Raw genomic sequence first — 17,801 nt, forward strand, 5'->3', positions numbered from 1 at the left:
AGGAGCCCTGAGCTCTGGGTTTCATTGTTTATATAGGGTATTCTCGCGCGAAAAAATGTGAAAAACAGGAGTTTCCGGGTTGGGAGACGTCTAACTGGTTACCTTCTGTGGAAGAGTTAGGTGTTGGGTTCTGATTGGTTCCCATTTCCCGGGCTGGCCACGGGTTCTGATTGGTCCCAGGGTGGTGGGGTGAGGTTAAGGGATTTCCAAAAAGCTCTTTTCCGGGAATTTTTACAAAATGGAGTCTTCTTTAACAAAATGGAGTAGCTTAGGTCCTTCACAGGTATGCCGCTGCTACTCTGCGTGTGCATGGGGCCCTATACACGGAGAGATGGCCCTTGACAGCTAGCAGAAAAGATATTATAAACAAGGAAGAAATCTTGACCCTACTAGATGCTGTATGGGAACCTGAACAAATACCAGTGATACATTGCCGGGGTCACCAAAAGGAGGATGGCCCACAGCCAGGGAAACCGGCTGGCAGATAGAGCCGCGAAACGAGCGGCAGAGGAATTTGGAGGCGCTGGGGGCGGGATTGGTAAGACTTTTGTGCTTAACAACTCTCCCACAGTATACCCCGGCCCAAGACCAGTTGTCTGAAACAGAAAGGGCCACCAAGAATGAAAGGGGTTGGTGGGAACTGCCGGATGGCAGGTTGCTAGTTCCCAAGGCACTGGCCCCTTCATCAGTGTCTCCGGTAGCAGACTACCCACTTGGGATGTGACAAAATGGAAAAGTTAATTCGGAAATATTTCTTAATACCACGGCTTTCTTCCCTGTGTAAAATGGAATCCCAGAACTGTTCTGCTTGCTCACAGGTCAATGCTGCCCCCGGACATAAACAGAAAACTCCAGGAATACAGTTAAAGAGCACTCTGCCCTTTGAACATTCAGAAGTGGACTTTACTAACATGAAACCCTGCAGACGCTATCATTATTTACTGGTCATGGTATGTACCTTCTCAGGATGGGTGGAGGCCTTCCCCACCCAAACTGAAAAAGCAAATGAAGTGGCTCGCTGTCTGATTCGAGAAATAATTCCCAGATTCTGGTTCCCAACCAGTATAGGATCAGACAACGGCCCTGCTTTCGTAGCCAATTTAATTCAACAGGTATGTAACGCTCTAAAATGTCAAATGCAAATTACATACCCCATATTGGCTCCAGAGTTCCGGAATGGTGGCCAGAACTAACCGAACCCTTAAAGAAACACTTTCAAAATGTATCATAGAGACTGACTGTTCGTGGATGGACTTACTTCCAGTGGCCTTGCTCAAATTAAGAGTGAACCTGCATTGCCACGGTTATTCTCCTTATGAAATTGTCTATGGGAGATGCCCTCCCATAGTAAGACAGGTGTCGGCAAATTTGCCACAAGTAAGGGGAGATGGGATTTCGCAGCAAATGGAACAATTAAGTAAGGTAATAAGCCAGGGAACTAAGTGTGTCCAAGAAAGGGTGCCATTCCTCCTTGAGGAACAGATTCGTGAGTTTGTGCCCGGGGATCAGGTATGGGTTAAGGACAGAAACCGTGACCATACACTGTTGCTCTAACTACGCCTAGGGCAGTTAAAGTTGCAGGTGTCCCTCCCTGGAGGCATCACACAAGGGTGAAGAAGACATACCACGCAGGCCCCCGAGGACACCGAGTGGACTACACAAAGGAACCCTGCTGATCCCTGTGAAACCAAGATCATCTTAAAAAAGAGGAAACAGAAATAAAGCTCTGCAATCAACTTCTGCTACATGGGCTTCCCGGCATCATCCTGAGACTCGCCACAGTTTCAGCACAAGACAACGTTTTCATCTCGTGAGCACACTCCTATGCAGGCTTTGATAACACCTCTAACTGTTGGGTTTGTGGAGCCATGCCTTTGTCAGTGATGGACGGCTTCCTTGGTGGGTGTCTCCTCTCCATAAGGGAGATTTTAGCCCCCTCTGTTCCTTTTTGAGACAACAATGAGAAACATTTCTTTCTTTGGTTACTCACAACCTGTCCCTTCTTTCTTGGTGTAAACTGGACTCTAATCAGACTGATCAAGGCCATAGGGTGATATTTGAAGTAAATGCAAGCTTTATTACTTAAAAAATAAAAAAGGATGAGAACTCTAGGGCCAGTAAAAAGGGCCAGTCCGTCAGGTACTTTGAACAATTTGACCAGATATGAGACGAATATTTTTGAAGGACTCCAGAACAAAGCCAGCCTATTGTCCCTGCCCCTATCTGTTGGGAGCAAAGGAAACAGAAGATTGAATTTGGTGACCACCCTGTAGATCCAAAAGAATTAAAATATGTGGAATACTTGTCCTCTGAGCAATGTGAACAAATATTAGAGGTCACCTATCGCTGGCCAGGCTCAGACTGGAAGAACAACCCTGGGATCCGATGGGTGGCCCCAAACAGTACCCAATGGCAGTGTGGAATTTGTGCCCTTGGCTTACAGTCTGTTGGGTTGGCCGCTGCACTTTAGGATTTGCCTTTGCTCATGGAAGTATTAAGCCATCCTTACAACAAGCCCCAGTAGATTTGCCTTATTTACATGTGCGGTGGGCAAGGTCCATGTTTCAATGGTATGATTACATAGCTGCCTTGTTCATACCGTCTATAGGAACAACAGATATTATGATTAAAGTAGAAGCTCTAACTAACTTCATGAAACAGGCCCTCCTGGACAATACAAAGGCGATCCAAGCTTTAAATGAAGAACAGATACAAAGGAGGAAGGCAGTAATTCAAAATCAGATGGCCTTAGAAATACTTAACGGCTGCTCAAGGAGGGACCTGTGCTACAGTTAAAGTTGAGTGTTGTGTATATATTCCTGATTTATCTGGCAATGTATCAGCCACTCTAGTGGACATGAAAAACCAGGCAAAAGCTATATCTAATGATAATATTCCTTTTTGGACTTCTGTTTTGTCGTGGATAAAGGGCGATTGGTGGAAAACTATATTGGCCATTGTTATAGTGGCTGAGTTGGTTTTGTTATGTGGACCTTGTATTCTCCAATGTATCGTCAACTTTGTTTCGCTGAGATTGAATTCATTCACCCAAATATATGCTAGAAGACCCAAGGTACAGTACATCCCTATGAATGATGCTCACACTGGAAGCTGGGAGCATCAAGAGAGGGGAATGAAGCAGGAAAGGAGAGGGTGGCCCTGACTAAACTGACTCTATTTTAAAGGGAAGGAAACTCCATCTTGCATTCGGCAACCTTTGGACTACGTATCTGGTAACCAAGCCTCCCCAATGGATAAACACCAGACCAGGCTGACCTCGTACCTAGACTTGAAGAATCTAAGCTACTCCATTTTGTTAACACAGAAACTCCATTTAGTAAGGTTCCAGGAAAAGAGCCTTTGGAAATCCCCTGACGTCACCCCACTGCCCACAAGCCAATCGGACCCCAGACCAAAATCTCCTGACTTAACGCTCTGGAACTTGTGGTCTACTTAGACAATAGGGACCAATCAAGAACCAACACACAACCCTTCGAAAGAAAGTGAGCAATCAGATGTTCCCCTACCTAGAAATCCTTTTTTTTCCATGTATACTCCCTATATAAGCAATGTAATCCAAAACCTGGAGCTCCTCCCTATAGCTGCTGCGTTGGTATCAGTGGGAGCCCCAGCTCGAGCTTGGTAATAAAAACTCTCTTGCTTTTGCATCGGATATCGGCTCCCTGGTGGTCATTGGGAAATTTCACGACTGGGGCATAACAGACTCCCCAGAGCCAAAAAGAATGCAATAATCCACTATATAATCAATCACTTTCTGTAGTTCTAATAATGTCCATTGATGTGAGCTACACCGCATGGCTAGATGACCTTTAGAATATGAATCATGACTGGAACCTGTTTGTATCTCTTCCTAACATTTTCCAGAGCAGACTTGAGGAATTTGGGGATGTGGGCTTGGGCATGCACACTTCAGGTATAAAAGGTTGTCACAAAGATTGGTTGGGGGTCCTTGGCTAAGGAGGAAACTCTGCCTGGGACCCGCCGGTGTAATAAACTGCACTCCACTATCCACGCTGTCCTTCTGAGTGAGTTTTGCTTCCCAGGGCGTTTGGCTCTAACAATAATACCTCATGATGCCAACATTTCTTCCATCACTTGTAAAGACAACTTCATCTTGGGGTTTCCCTGGTCGTTTAGTAGTTAGGACTTCAAGCTTCCAATGTAGGGGACATGGATTCAATCCTGGTCAGGGAACTAACATCCTGCAAGCCTTGGGGTGTGGCCAAAACCAAATCAAACAAACAAAAAAAAAGTTCCCCTTTGTCATAAGCAAGTGGATTTCCAGTCATCGCAAACCATCATCCAACAGGCAAGTAGGTCCTAAAAAGATGGAGGGGGCGGGGGAGGAAACGGGGCTCAAGAGGGAGACTGAGGGCCCTCCATTTGGTTTGGCCCTTTTACAGCTCAGATTTGTTTGATCTTTCTAAAATTTTTATTTATTTTGGCCACTTGGTGGTGTGATAGCTCCCCGACCATGGATTAAACTCGCGATGCCTGCAGTGGAAGCGGGGAGTCCTAGCCACTGGATCGCCAAGGAAGTCCCTCCATCAGGCACAGATTTTAAAACCCTCCCTTTCCTAAGGAAGTGCTCGTCCTCTCCGGGGGGCGCAGGGCGGCGCCGCTGGCTTCCAAGCCCGGGAACTTCCTAGAGGGCCGGGGGACGACGTAGGTGGGGAGGGGGCGGGGACAGGGAGAGCCCGAGGCAGGGAGACCGGATGGACCGCAGCAGCTCCGGCTGCCTCCCTGGTCTGGCGGGAAGGTTCTGCCGGAAATGCAAATCTGCTGAGGGTGGGGTCAGTTCCTGGGAGGATTCCCCCGGAGCCGCTGTGGGTGCAGGTCTGGGGATTCCTTCCCGGCTTGCCTCCACCTCCTTCCCCGCCACACCGTCCACGGTGAGGCGTGGGGATCAGGAAGCAAGTACGAAACACCCGGGCAGGATAAGAACTTGGTCTTGATCCTTTCTGTGGGGGGAAGGCGGGGCTCGTTATTTTTATTTATTTATTAATGTCAGCATTCTTTTTTATTCACAGTTCCATTCTTCCCGCCTGCCACCCTGCAAACCTCTGGGACTGGAATGAGCGCTTGCCACCAGCAGTCTAGACCCGTCTAGGAGCCGATTGCCGGGGGAAATGGTAATTCTTCCAGGTTGGGACAAGGATCCACGCCCAGGGTGGGGCCGGGTGGCCTTCCGAGGAGTTGGGAGCAGCTGCCTGCAAAAGGCCGGATTCTTTCCAGCTCGGGAGGAAAGGGAAGCCACGAGGACCCCTAAGTGCGCCCTTCACGTTGCCCCAGAGAGAAGGGATCTCCCATCCCTGGGCTGCAGCCTTGCAGGACGCCTCTGTCGGTCCCCTGGCGCCGACTGCGTTTGCCCGCTCCGTGTTATTTGACTCCACAAATGTGTCGGAGGGGGTGGGGGTGGGTTGTCTGTTGTGCTGAGGTTGAGCCGCAAAATTCTAGGGACAGTCAAACTGAGAAGATGCGCCTTGGGTTCACTGCTCCTGGAGACAGGGCTTCAGGGTTTGAGCTTGGTCCGATTGGCACATTCTTTTTTCTTGGGTCCTGTGACCATCTTTCAGTTCAGTTCAGTTCAGTTTAGTCGCTCAGTCCTGTCCGGCTCTGTGTGACCCCATGGACTGCAGCACGAAAGGCCTCCGTGTCCATCACCGATTCCCGGAGTTTACTCAAACTCATGTCCATTGAGTTGGTGATGCCATCCAACCATCTCATCCTCTGTCTTCCCCTTCTCCCTCCTTCAATCTTTCCCTGCATCAGGGTCTTTTCAAATGACTCAGTTCTTCCCATCAAGTAGCCAAGGTATTGGAGTTTCATCCTCTGCATCAGTCCTTCCACTGAAAATTCAGGACTGATTTCCTTTAGGATGGACTGGTTGGATCTCCTTGCAGTCCAAGGGACTCTCGAGTCTTCTCCAATACCACACTTCAAAAGCATCAATTCTTCGGCCCTCAGCTTTCTTTATAGTCCAACTCTCACATCCATACATGACTTCTGGAAAAAACCGTAGCCTTCACTAGACGGAACTTTGTTGGCAAAGTAACGTCTCTGCTTTTTAATATGCTGTCTAGGTTGGTCATAAGTTTTCTTCCAAGGAGCAAGTGTCTTTTAATTTCATGGCTGCAATCACCATCTGCAGTGATTTGGGAGCCCAAAAAATAAAAGTCTGTCACTATTTCCACTGTTTCCCCATCTATTTGCCATGAAGTGATGGGACCAGATGCCATGATCTTCGTTTTCTGAATGTTGAGCTTTAAGCCAGCTTTTTCACTCTGCTCTTTCACTTTCATCAAGAGGCTCTTTAGTTCTTTGCTTACTGCCATAAGTGTGGTGTCATCTGCATATCTAAGGTTATTGATATTTCTCCCAGCTATCTTGGTTCCAGCTTGTGCTTCATCCAGTCCAGCATTTCTAATGATGTACTCTGCATATAAGTTAAATAACCAGGGTGAAAATATACAGCTTTGACGTACTCCTTTCCTAATTTGGAACCAATCCATTGTTCTTGTTCCATGTCTGGTTCTAACTGTTGCTTCTTGACCTGTATACAGATTTTTCAGGAGGCAGGTCAGGTGGTCTGGTAGTCCCATCCCTTGAAGAATTTTCCACAGTTTGTTGTGATCCACACAGCCAGAGGCTTTGACGTAGTCAGTGATTCAGAAGTAGATGTTTTTCTCGAATTCTCTTGCTTTTTTGATGATCCAATGGATGTTGGAAATTTGATCTCTGGTTTCTCTGCCTTTTCTAAATCCAGCTTGGACATCTGGAAGTTCTCGGTTCACTGTACTGTTGAAGCCTGGCTTGGAGAATTTTCAGCATTATTTTGCTAGCGTGTGAGATGAGTACAATGGTGTGGTAGTTTAAACATTCTTTGGCATTGCCTTTCTTTGGGATTGGAATGAAAACTGACCTTTTCCAGTCCTGTGACCACTCCTGAGTTATCCAAATTTGCTGACATATTGAGTGCGGCACTTTCACAGCATCATCTTTTAGGATTTGAAACAGCTCAACTGGAATTCCATCACCTCCACTAGCTTTGTTTATAGTGATGCTTCCTCAGGCCCGCTTGACTTCACATTCCAGGATGTCTGGCTCTAGGTGAGTGATCACACCATCCTGATTATCTGGGTCATTAAGATATTTTTTGTATAGTTCTTCTGTGTATTCTTGCCACCTCTTCTTAATATCTCTGTTAGGGCCATACCATTTCTGTCCTTTGTTGTGCCCATCTTTGCATGAAATGTTCCCTTGGTATCTCTAATTTTCTTGAAGAGACCTCTAGTCTTTCCCATTCTATCATTTTCCTCTATTTCTTTGCATTGATCGCTGAGGGAGGCTTTCTTATCTCTCCTTGCTGTTCTCTGGAACTCTGCATTCAGATTGATGTATCTTTCCTTTTCTCCTTTGCCTTTTGCTTCTCTTCTTTGCTCAGCTATTTGTAAGGCCTCCTCGGACAACCATTTTGCCATTTTGCATTTCTTTTTCTTGGGGATGCTTTTGATCCCAGCCTCCTATACAGTGTTACAAACCTCCATCCGTGGTTCAGCTACCAGGGAAGCCCTGATTTTTGTTTTTAGATTTCACATATAAGTGATAAATGGTATATGTTTTTCTCTGACTGACTAATTTCACTTAGCATAATACCCTCCAGGTCCATCCATGTTGTTGCAAATGGCAACTTCTCATTCTTTTTTTATGGCTAAGTAATATTCCATTCTTTTACTCTTATATATAACCTTCCATTTAACTAATTATGTGCATATACCATTTGGGGTTTTTGCCAGGGTATTTTTGGAGTATAATCTCATGAATGCAAATGCCAGATCAAGGGATGTCTGCTTATAAAATTTTGGTAAATTGGGCCTAATGTGCCTTCAAATTAGAGGGAGGCAAACTTATAGATGGGCTTCCCACGTGGCTCAGTGGCAAAGAACCCATCTGCCAATGCATGAGACATGGGTTCGATCCCTGTGTCGAGAAGATCCCCTGAAGGAGGAAATGGCAAACCACTCCAGTATTCTTGCCTGGGAAATCCCATGGACAGAGGAGCCTTGTGGGCTACAGTGGGGTCACAAAAGAGTCAGACACGACTTAGCAACTAAACCACCACCACCACCCAAATCTATAGACAGCTTGATGGCCTCTCCTTGGCCTGTGGACACATCCCTCCAGTCTGTACATCCCCCATGGCCGGATGACGTGTGTCTTCCCCTTGTGCGTCTGTGTCCAGATATCTCCTTATTGTGAAGACAGCCAGTCGGTGGATTAGCACGCTCCCTACTCTTTTGTGACCTCACCTTAACTTGTTTCCGTCTTCCCTCTTTCCAAATCTGGTCAGTTTCACAAGTCCGGGGGTGGAGTGGGGGAGGGGTTGGGTTTTAATATACCTTAGGGCGGGGACTGATACTGAAGCTGAAACTCCAGTACTTTGGCCATGTAATGTGAAGAACTAACTCATTTGAAAAGACCCTGATTCTGGGGAAGATTGAAGGCGGGAGGAGAAGGGGACGACACGATGAGATGGTTGGATGGCATCACCGACTCAATGGACATGAGTTTGACTAAACTCTGGGAGTTGGTGATGGACAGGGAGGCCTGGTGTGCTGCAGTCCATGAGGTCACAGACAGTCAGACCCTATTGAGCAACTGAACTGAACTGAACTCCCTAAGGAGTCCTGATATGAACAGCCGACTCATTGGAAAAGTTCCTGATGCTGGGAAAGATTGAGGGCAGAAGGAGAAGGGGGGATCAAAGGTTGAGATGGCTGGATGGCATCACTGGTGCAATGGACATGAAGCTGGGCAAATTCCAGGAGATGGTGATGGACCCGGAAGGCTGGCGTGCTGCAGTCCATGGGGTGGCGAAGGGTCAGACACGACTGGGTGACTGAATAACAATGGGGAGGGGACAGGATTCACCGCGATGACGGTCCATACCCCACTGAGCCAAAATGGGTGTGTTGTTCAGGACTCGCTGACATTGGAAGACGTGGCTGTGAACTTCACCCAGGAGGAGTGGGCCCTGCTGGACACTGCACAGAGGCAGCTCTACAGAGATGTGACCCTGGAGACCTGCGGTCACCTGGCCTATGTGGGTAAGGAGGCCCCTTCCTGCACTTGCTGATGGATGGGCCCCTCCTGTGCTCCAGAGACTCAACCACCACCCCCAGGTGGCAGACATAGTTTCCCTCGTGACCCCGGAAGTCTATCCTTTGCTTTCCTTTTTTTAAAAAAAAAAATTTATTTATTTTCCTGCGAGAGGTCTTAGTTGCGGCACGCAGGAACTTCATTGCATCATGCCAGATCTTGCGTTCTTTGGTTGCAGAGCGCCGACTCTTATGTGTCGTGTGGGCTTTGGTAGTCATGGCGCCCTGGCTTAGTTGCTCCCCAGCATGTAGGATCTTAGTTCCTAGGGATCTAAGGGGACAGCAGGGATCGAACCTGTGTCTCCTGCATTGCAAGGCGGATTCTTAACCACTGGACCACCAGGGAAGTCCCAGGGGTGATTTCTCAATAAGTATGAGGCTTCCTTGGGCCAGGGGGGTGGGCAGGGGGAAAGTTTTGAAACTAGATAGAGGTGATGGTTGTAAACACCGTGCCAAATGCTGAGCTGTACACTTTGGCTAATTTTACGCTGTGTAAATTTCATCTCCATATATATATATATTTTTTAAATTCATTTCATCCAAGAGGAAAGCTGAGGCTCATAAATGTATGAGCTTCTTCGGGTATATAGAGAATATCGTGGATTTCATCCATCTTTTCAGATGTTCCTTTCTACCCGCCTAGAGGAAGACCTGTCCCCCCTCTGCCTTAGTCCAGGCTGATAAAAACAAAATACCATACACCAGGTAGCCCAGACAACAGTTGTTTATTTCTCACATTCTGGAGGCTGAGAAATCCAAGATCAAGATGGCGGCAGATTCAGTTCCTGGGAGGGCCCTCTTCCTGGCTTGCAGACAGCCACCTTCTCACATGGCAAAGAGGGAGAGAGCCCTGGTGTCTCCTCCTCTTCTTTTGAGAACAGTAACCCTATCTTTGGGTCCCATCCCACCCTCATGAACTCATCTAAACCTAATTACCTCATGAGGTTCCCACCTGCAAATAGCATCCTGTTGTGGGATTGAGGTTTCAACATGGATCTGTGGTGGTTGTTGTTTAGTCCCTAAGTCGTGTCCAGTTTTTTGCGACGCCATGGACTGTAGCCCGCCAGGTTCCTCTGTCCATGGGATTTCCCAGGCAAGAATACTGGAGTGGGTTGCCATTTCTTTTTCCAGAGCATTTTCCCCAGCCCAGGGATTGAACCCTCATCTCTTAAGTCTCCTGCATTGGCAAAGGGGTTCTTTACCGCTAGTGCCACCATTGTGATGGGGGGTATCAAAGTCAGCCCATAACGGACTCTTTGTCCAGTTTGTCCTGGCAGTCGGAGGTTGGACTGGAAAAGAATTTCCAGACGTGGAGTATTTCAGAAAGGAGTGAGTTTGTAAGAACAGAGACAGTGAGGGTGCTGCGAGCACAGCGGGTGACCTCCTGGCAGACCAGACAGTGTTGATGTTTTTTGTGAGTTAGTAGCCAATTTTTATCGGAGAAGGCAATGGCACCCCACTCCAGTACTCTTGCCTGGTAGATCCCATGGACGGAGGAGCCTGGTAGGCTGCAGTCCATGGGGTCGCTAAGAGTCGGACACGACTGAGTGACTTCACGTTCACTTTTCGCTTTCATGCATTGGAGAAGGAAATGGCAGCCCACTCCAGTGTTCTTGCCTGGAGAATCCCAGGGACGGGCGAGCCTGGTGGGCTGCTGTCTCTGGGGTCACACAGAGTCGGACACGGCTGAAGCGACTTAGCAGTAGCAGCAGCAGCAGCCAATTTTTGTAGCCTCAAGACAAAGAAAATTCCTGCTGGAAAGGTGGCATTAGGTGATTGGTTAGGGTGCTATAGAGTAAGTACCCAGGTAGGCATTTTTACTTAATATGGGGTCAGGGAGCTGGCCAGGAAGGATGGGAATGGGGCTCATGACAACGGTTGCTATGGGACTCAATCAGTTCCGGAGGTCACCTTTGTGCTGGGCTCTGCGTCTGTGGCCTTGGTACAAAGCCTCACATCTGTGATCCTGGTATAGGTCCTCACAGTTCCCTCACGCTTGGCATTCATGATTGTACCTTCAATCTCACAGAATCACATTTACATATCTGGCTGCTCCAGGTCTTAGTTGCAGCAGGCGAGATCTTTAGTTGCAGTATGTGGGATCTAGTTCCCTCACCAGGGATCAAACCCAGGCCCCCTGCATTGGGAGCGCCAAGTCTTGGCCACTGGACCACAGAACCGTTTCTTAGCATCTTACTGTGTGTACTGAACCTCTTATCTTAACCATAGTCAAACTCCTCATACATCCTAAATTTCCAATATCTCTGCCTCTCTGTCTGCCTCCTCTTGCTCTCTCCCTTCTCCCATTTTCCTTACAGAGGGAGCATTTGAAAAGAGATCCACGGGCATTCGCCTGGTTTCTCCAGCCCACCTTTCCTTTCCACAAAGACCTGACTTTTGCACCTCTTCATTTCAGATTGGGTGACTCGACATCAAACCAAAGAGTCGACCCCTCAGCAGAACAGCCTTGCTAAAAGGACATTTCAGGGAGTCAACAGAGCACATCTGGCGAGCAGCGGTTCCCGACTCTCCGATCTCAGAGAAGACTGGATGCGAACACTGAAGCACGTTGCAGCCACCCACGAGAAAGATGCCTCTCCCGCTGGATTCTGGGAATATCCCGAGACGAGGGACATCTCTAACCCTGGCCAGAAGATTGTGCCATCACAGGGAGATTCCACCGGGAAACATAACCCAAGACCTAACTCAGACATTTTGAAACAAATTCTCCTCTTACCCAGTAATCAAAAAATCTATACGAACAATGAAGATGACCGAGTCAAGTGGCAGGAAGTGCCATGGATTCCACATGCAAGAACTCAGACAGAGCTGAAATCAAAGGCACAGATGGATCATCAGAATGACCTGCTTCGTTTGCAGGCTGAAATGTACATGGGCGTGAGCATCCGTGAATACAGTCCATGTGGGAAAGCCTTAGAGGGAGACATCTCCCTTAGGACACGAGGAATGCCCATGAAAGAGAAACCTCGTCATTCTCATCAGTGTGAAAACACCTTCCTAAATAACTCTCTCCCCGCCAGGCAGACACAACCCTATGAGGCAGAGACAAATAATGAGAATAATCAAAGTGGGAAGACATTTGTCCCTGTTCCGAGTTCAGATTCGCACAGGAGAACCTCGATGGGAGGGAAAAACTATAAGTGCAGGGACTGTGGGAAGGGCTTCATGTATCAGTCGTCCCTTAAGAAACACATGAAAATCCACATGGGAGAGAAGCCCTACGCATGTGAGAATTGTGGGAAAACCTTCAGATACATCTTACACCTTAATAAACATTTGAGAAATCACCACCTGAAGACCTTTGAATGTCCAGAATGTGGGAAACGTTTCAACAGGTCCTCAAAGCTTAAGGAACATATTAGGATTCACACTGGAGAGAAACTCTATAAATGTCAGGAATGTGGGAAAACCTTCACTAGGTCCTCAAATTTTAAGGGACATATTAGGATTCACACTGGAGAGAAACCCTATAAATGTCAGGAATGTGGGAAAACCTTCCATAGGTCGTCAAATTTTAAGGGACATATTAGGATTCACACTGGAGAGAAACCCTATAAATGTCAGAAATGTGGGAAAAGCTACACTAATTATTCAAGTCTTAAAGCCCATCTGAAGAAGGTCTGCGGATGAAAGGAATGGGGAGAAGCCTTCATTTATTTTCTCAAAGTACTACGTGCATAAGGACGACATGGTGGAAGGGAGCTCAGTGAACGAACAAAGATGGAAACATCTGAACTCTCAGATCTTTGGAAATGTAAGATTTCACACTTTTAATTTTTTAAAGGGAATATGGGAAAGCCCTCTGTTGTCTCAAAGGTACGGTTCCTATAAAAACACACTGCAGGACTTCCCTGGCAGTCCAGTGGGTAAGACACGACCCTTCCACTGCAGAGGTTTGATCCCTGGTGGGGCAGCTAATATCCCACATGCCATGTCACAGGCCTAAAAAAGTGAAAAATAAAACTCACTGCAGAGGCATCATGGGATTAAGGAATGTAGGGAAAATCTTACATACTCATTCCTCACTTAACACGAGACTAAACCCTGGAGAGAGACCCTCTCATCAGTAATAGATTTGAGAAAGCCTTTAGTTCCCTTCTTCACTTGCACAAATGAGTTTTAAGCTCAGTCGTGTCTGACACTTTGCAACCCCGTGGACTGTAGCCCTCCAGGCTCCTCTGTCCATGGAATTATTCAGGCCAGACTACTGGAAGAGGTTGCCATTTCCTTCTCGAGGGGATCTTCCCAACCCAGGGATCGAACCTGCATCTCCTGCATTGCAGGCAGATTCTTTACCACTGAGCCACCGGGGAGGCCCCTCATAGCAGAAGAGAAACAGGGTAGATGTTCCAATCGCTAGTATTATCCATGTCTCCTTCCATTGGAACCAAAATTCGGTATTTGCCACCATTTCTAATAAAATCCCACAAGAATGCTGACTACCCCTCTACGGACCCTTTCAGCTCTGCCACGTGAGTTTTGAGTTGTAGGAGCTTCATAACATTTCGCTGATGCATCACTGCACCCGTGTAAATCCCTGTTTGAGCTACATTGAATTTAGACTCGAGTTTACTGTGCTCCATGATGCCATTTCTGTCCATTGATTTGACTGCATTATGGTCAGAGTATGTGATCTTTGTGGTCCTGATAGGAGATACTTGTCTTGACTTTGATTTTGGTCTTGTGATGGGACCAGTTCTATCATTGCCTGACCACATTCTTCTCATCTTCTTTACTAAAGGGACATAGATTTTTTTCCCAGAGTTAGCACAGTTGGATTTCTTTTAACATTGTTAGGTTTTAATTCCCTGACCAGGAGTCGAACCCACGCCCCCTTCAGTGGAAGCATGAGTCTTAACCATGGGACCCCCAGGCAAGTCCCTGTGGAATGTTCTTAAATGCATTTCTCAGAACTTTCCTGGTAGTCCTGTGGTTAAGACTGCACTTCCGCTGCAAGGGTTTGACTCCTGGTCAGGGAACTAAGATAGCACATGCCATGCAGCAAAAAAAAAGAAATGCCTTTCTCAGATTTTCTCATATCTGATGGTGAATGGAGCTTATTGCCAGTAAGGAGGGAGGTGGTTTGGATTCCTGGAGGGCTGTTGGAAAGGAGAGAATGTTCTTCACTCTCTCTTAACCAGGTCCCCTGTCCTCTCCTTTGTTGCTGTCTGGAAATGTGATGATACTCCCTGAGTTAGCTCATGCAGCTTGAGGATCATTGAATGAAGATCATGGTCCCAGTAACACGACCCTCAAATATAAATACACAGTTTCTCACTTTTGTATTTGAATGGCATATTTGGGGATGCTCCTGGCTGCAGTAGACTGCATGTCTAGATTTATTCCATAAAGCAAAGCCCTAATTTGGTTAAGAAGCATTTCAAGGGAGTTTTGTTATTTGTTTGTCTTTTAAGTAGAAGCTATTATTTTTATTTTGTTTTTGGCTGTGCCACACCTGTTGCAGGATCTTAGTTCCCCAATCAGGGATTGAACTCCTGACCCAGAACATCCCCAACCATTCAGCTGGAAGGTTCTGCACTTCCAGTTCAGGGGGCATGCGTTCCATCCCTGGCCTGGTTGGGGACCTCAGATCCCACATGCTGCAGCCAAAAAACCCTCCAGGCCCCCTGCAGTGGAAGCATAGAGTCTTAACCACTGGACTGCTGGGCAGTTCTGGGGAAGGTTTTATAACTCAGAATGATAAAGTTAATATGTGACCAATTTTTTGTAATTCCTCATGTGATTCAAGATGGCTGTACATTTCTTCGGTGTTGGGTGGGCTCGTCAGGATTTGAATGGTCAAGCTTCTTAAGAGTGTTTTAGACTCTCTTACTAACAACATTTTTACTCACCGAGCAAGTTCATAATAAAATATCTGGGGCTTCCCTGGTGGTTCAGTGGTTAAGAATCGGCCTGCAAATGCAGGAGATACAGGTTCAATCCCTGAACCTGGATGATCCCGCAGGCCATGGAACAACTGAGCCCGTGCACCCCAGCTACTGAGCCTGTGCTCTAGACCCTGGCGGGCGCAACTGCTGAAGCCCCAGTGCCCTGGGCCCACACTGCACAACAAGAGAAGCCACTTCGGTGAGGAGCCCATGTGCTGCAAGGAGGGAAACTCCCTCACGGCAACAAAGACCCAGCACAGCCAAAACCAAAAAAATTATTTTCAAAAATTAAAATAGTGCTACTCTAAATATAGATTCTCAAAGTTTTGGCAATTTTGTCAATTCTTGTTTAATGTATTTGGAAACATGTTATTAGATACATAAGAAGTTGGACATTTTCTTTATTAAAGGTGAGTTTTCTTTCTAGTCTATGTTTGACCATCTTCTACGACAGTGATTATTTTGTTTCTTCATACAATAAGGGTGAAAGTTTATGTGCTTCTTACCATGAGCTTATATTTGCATATAGTTCAGTTCAGTCGCTCAGTCCTGTCCAACTCTTTGCAGCCCCATGAACCGCAGCACGCCAGGCCTCCCTGTCCATCACCAACTCCCGGAGTTCACCCAAACTCATGTCCATTGAGTCGATGGTGCCATCCGGCCATCTCATCCTCTGTCATCTCCTCCTGCCTTCGATCTCCCAACATCAGGGTCTCATCCTGTTTATTATGTACCACCACTCCTCTCATAAACACTTTTAACATTTTTTTTTATGAATGAGAAAACTAAAGCACAGAAGTTAAAATGGTTAATGTTAAGTGATGTCTTTTGAGTTTCAAAGCTACCAGTGTTTTCATCCTCAAGTTCAGGGTTTCTGTTACTGCTATTGCTATTTATATAACTTTATTTTTTGACTACACCGTGCAGCATTCGGGATCTTAATTCCCTGACCGGGTATCAAACCTGTGCCCTCTGCAGTAGAGGCACGGATTCTTAACCATTGGACCACCAGTGAAGTGAAGTCACTCAGTACTGTCCGACTCTTTCCCTGAGTGGGTTGCCATTTCCTTCTCCAGGGTCTCCTGCATTGCATTGCCATTTCCTTCTCCAGGGGATCTTCCCAACCCAGGGATCGAACCTGGGTCTCCTGAATTGCAGGCAGACGTTTTATCCTCTGAGCCACCAGGGAAGCCTACGGCAAGCGGTACTTCAAAGAAATCCCAGTGGCTTGGGCTGAGTCAGAACAGAGCAAAACCCACTCACGGCGAGGTACGGGCGCCACCTGGCGGCGGAGTCCTACTAAGACAAAAGCCAGGAGACCGAGAACATTTGCTTTGGGCGAAGAAATTATCTTAAACGGAGTTGTTCGCAAGTTTTGTGGTTTTTTGTTTTTTTTTTAGAAATTTATTTGGCTACAGCCAGGTCTTATCTGTGACACATGGGATCTTTAGTTGCGGCATGCGAACTTAGTTTCGGAGCGTAGGGTCTACCCCCAGCGTCCCCCATGCCCCAGCAAGAGGAGGCAAGAGTGGGCCCCCCACATTGGGAGTAGAGTCCTAACCACTAGACCACCAGGGACTTACCTGAAATGCCAGTTTTTAAATTTCTTATTCACTGTTACATCCCCAGAGCCTAGCACCATGTGTGGTAGAGTCGTGCATGCGTGCTCGCTTGCTGTGTCTGCTCTGTGACTGACCCCATGGACTCGGTAGCCCACCAGGCTCCTCTGTCCATGGAACTTTCCAGGTAAGAATACTGGAGTGAGTTGCCATTTCTTCCTCCAGGGGATCTTCCCGACCCAGGGATCAAACTCGTGTCTCCTGCCTTGCAAGCAGATTCTTAACCACTAAGCCACCTGGGAAACCCCTGGCACATAGTTAATACTCAGCAGATATTTGTCAAATCAATGGAAAAAAGAGATGGGAGAGATGGGATTTCCCATTATAACATTAATTCAAAGGATCTGGTTTGATAATGTGTGAAGGAATTTTTTTACCAAAAACATTAACTCTGTCCTGTGCAGTAGACTGTGACAATTAATAATTCAACATCTCCTGTTTCTTATGAATATCACCCAGAAGTGACTTCAACAAAAGTGTTTTCTAGGATGCCCCAAACTAGCAACTGTGGTCAGTTTCAGTGACTAGAAAGCTTTCGGCCTGATGGGTTGTCTTGAACATGTGCTGCCCTGCTGTTAACATCCTCCCTGTAAACTGCATAAACACAGGTAAGCTTTCTTGTCAGATCACAGGTAGACCTTTTCTCTCGTCTCATATGCATGATGGGAAATTAAATTCCAACTCTCCAATGGGTTAATTATTTTACAAACAAAACTAGTGAGCCCACGTTTGAGCTAAAATTACAGTCCTAGGACTGAACTTCCAGAATGGCTGAGTTGAAGGTGGCGACCCCTGCCGGCAGCCCCGACACACAAGCGTGAGTCACCTCCACAGGAAGTGATTTCAAAGATTGTTCTGTTTTAAATTTTAAAATATTTGCTTAATGTTTTTGTTTTTTTTTAAATTTTACTTATTTCTTTATTTGCTGCGCTGGAGTCTTTGTTGCTTTGCACAGACTTTCTCCAGTTGCCACGAGCGGGGTCTACTCTTCAATGTGGTGCACAGCTTCTCAGTACAGTTGCTTCCCTTGTTTCGGAGCGTAGGCTCTAGGGTGCTCAGGCTCCGGTAGTTGTGGCGAACGAGCTTAATTCCCT

General features: G+C 46.8%; 1 protein-coding gene across 13 annotated transcripts in view; it reads left to right on the top strand.

The window, feature by feature from the left end:
* The window catches only part of ZNF114 (zinc finger protein 114), a 22,472-nt gene extending 6,953 nt beyond the window's left edge, over positions 1-15,519 (top strand). For 3 of the 13 annotated variants that reach the window (XM_060398737.1, XM_042232265.2, XM_060398738.1), the window contains 3 exons: positions 5,052-5,153; positions 9,002-9,128; positions 11,596-15,519. In XM_060398737.1, coding sequence (XP_060254720.1) covers positions 5,151-5,153; positions 9,002-9,128; positions 11,596-12,830 — 1,365 coding nt within the window. In that variant the 5' untranslated portion in view covers positions 5,052-5,150 and the 3' untranslated portion in view covers positions 12,831-15,519. Of the gene's footprint in view, positions 1-818; positions 3,674-4,502; positions 4,687-4,817; positions 4,939-5,051; positions 5,154-9,001; positions 9,129-11,595 lie in introns of those variants that run through there. The other 10 variants (XM_042232263.2, XM_060398736.1, XR_009596364.1 and 7 more) reach the window with 9 other exon arrangements.
* Positions 15,520-17,801: the final 2,282 nt, after the last annotated feature.

The sequence above is a fragment of the Ovis aries genome, chromosome 14 (genome assembly GCF_016772045.2).
Source record: "Ovis aries strain OAR_USU_Benz2616 breed Rambouillet chromosome 14, ARS-UI_Ramb_v3.0, whole genome shotgun sequence".
NCBI classification, from domain to species: Eukaryota; Metazoa; Chordata; class Mammalia; order Artiodactyla; family Bovidae; genus Ovis; species Ovis aries.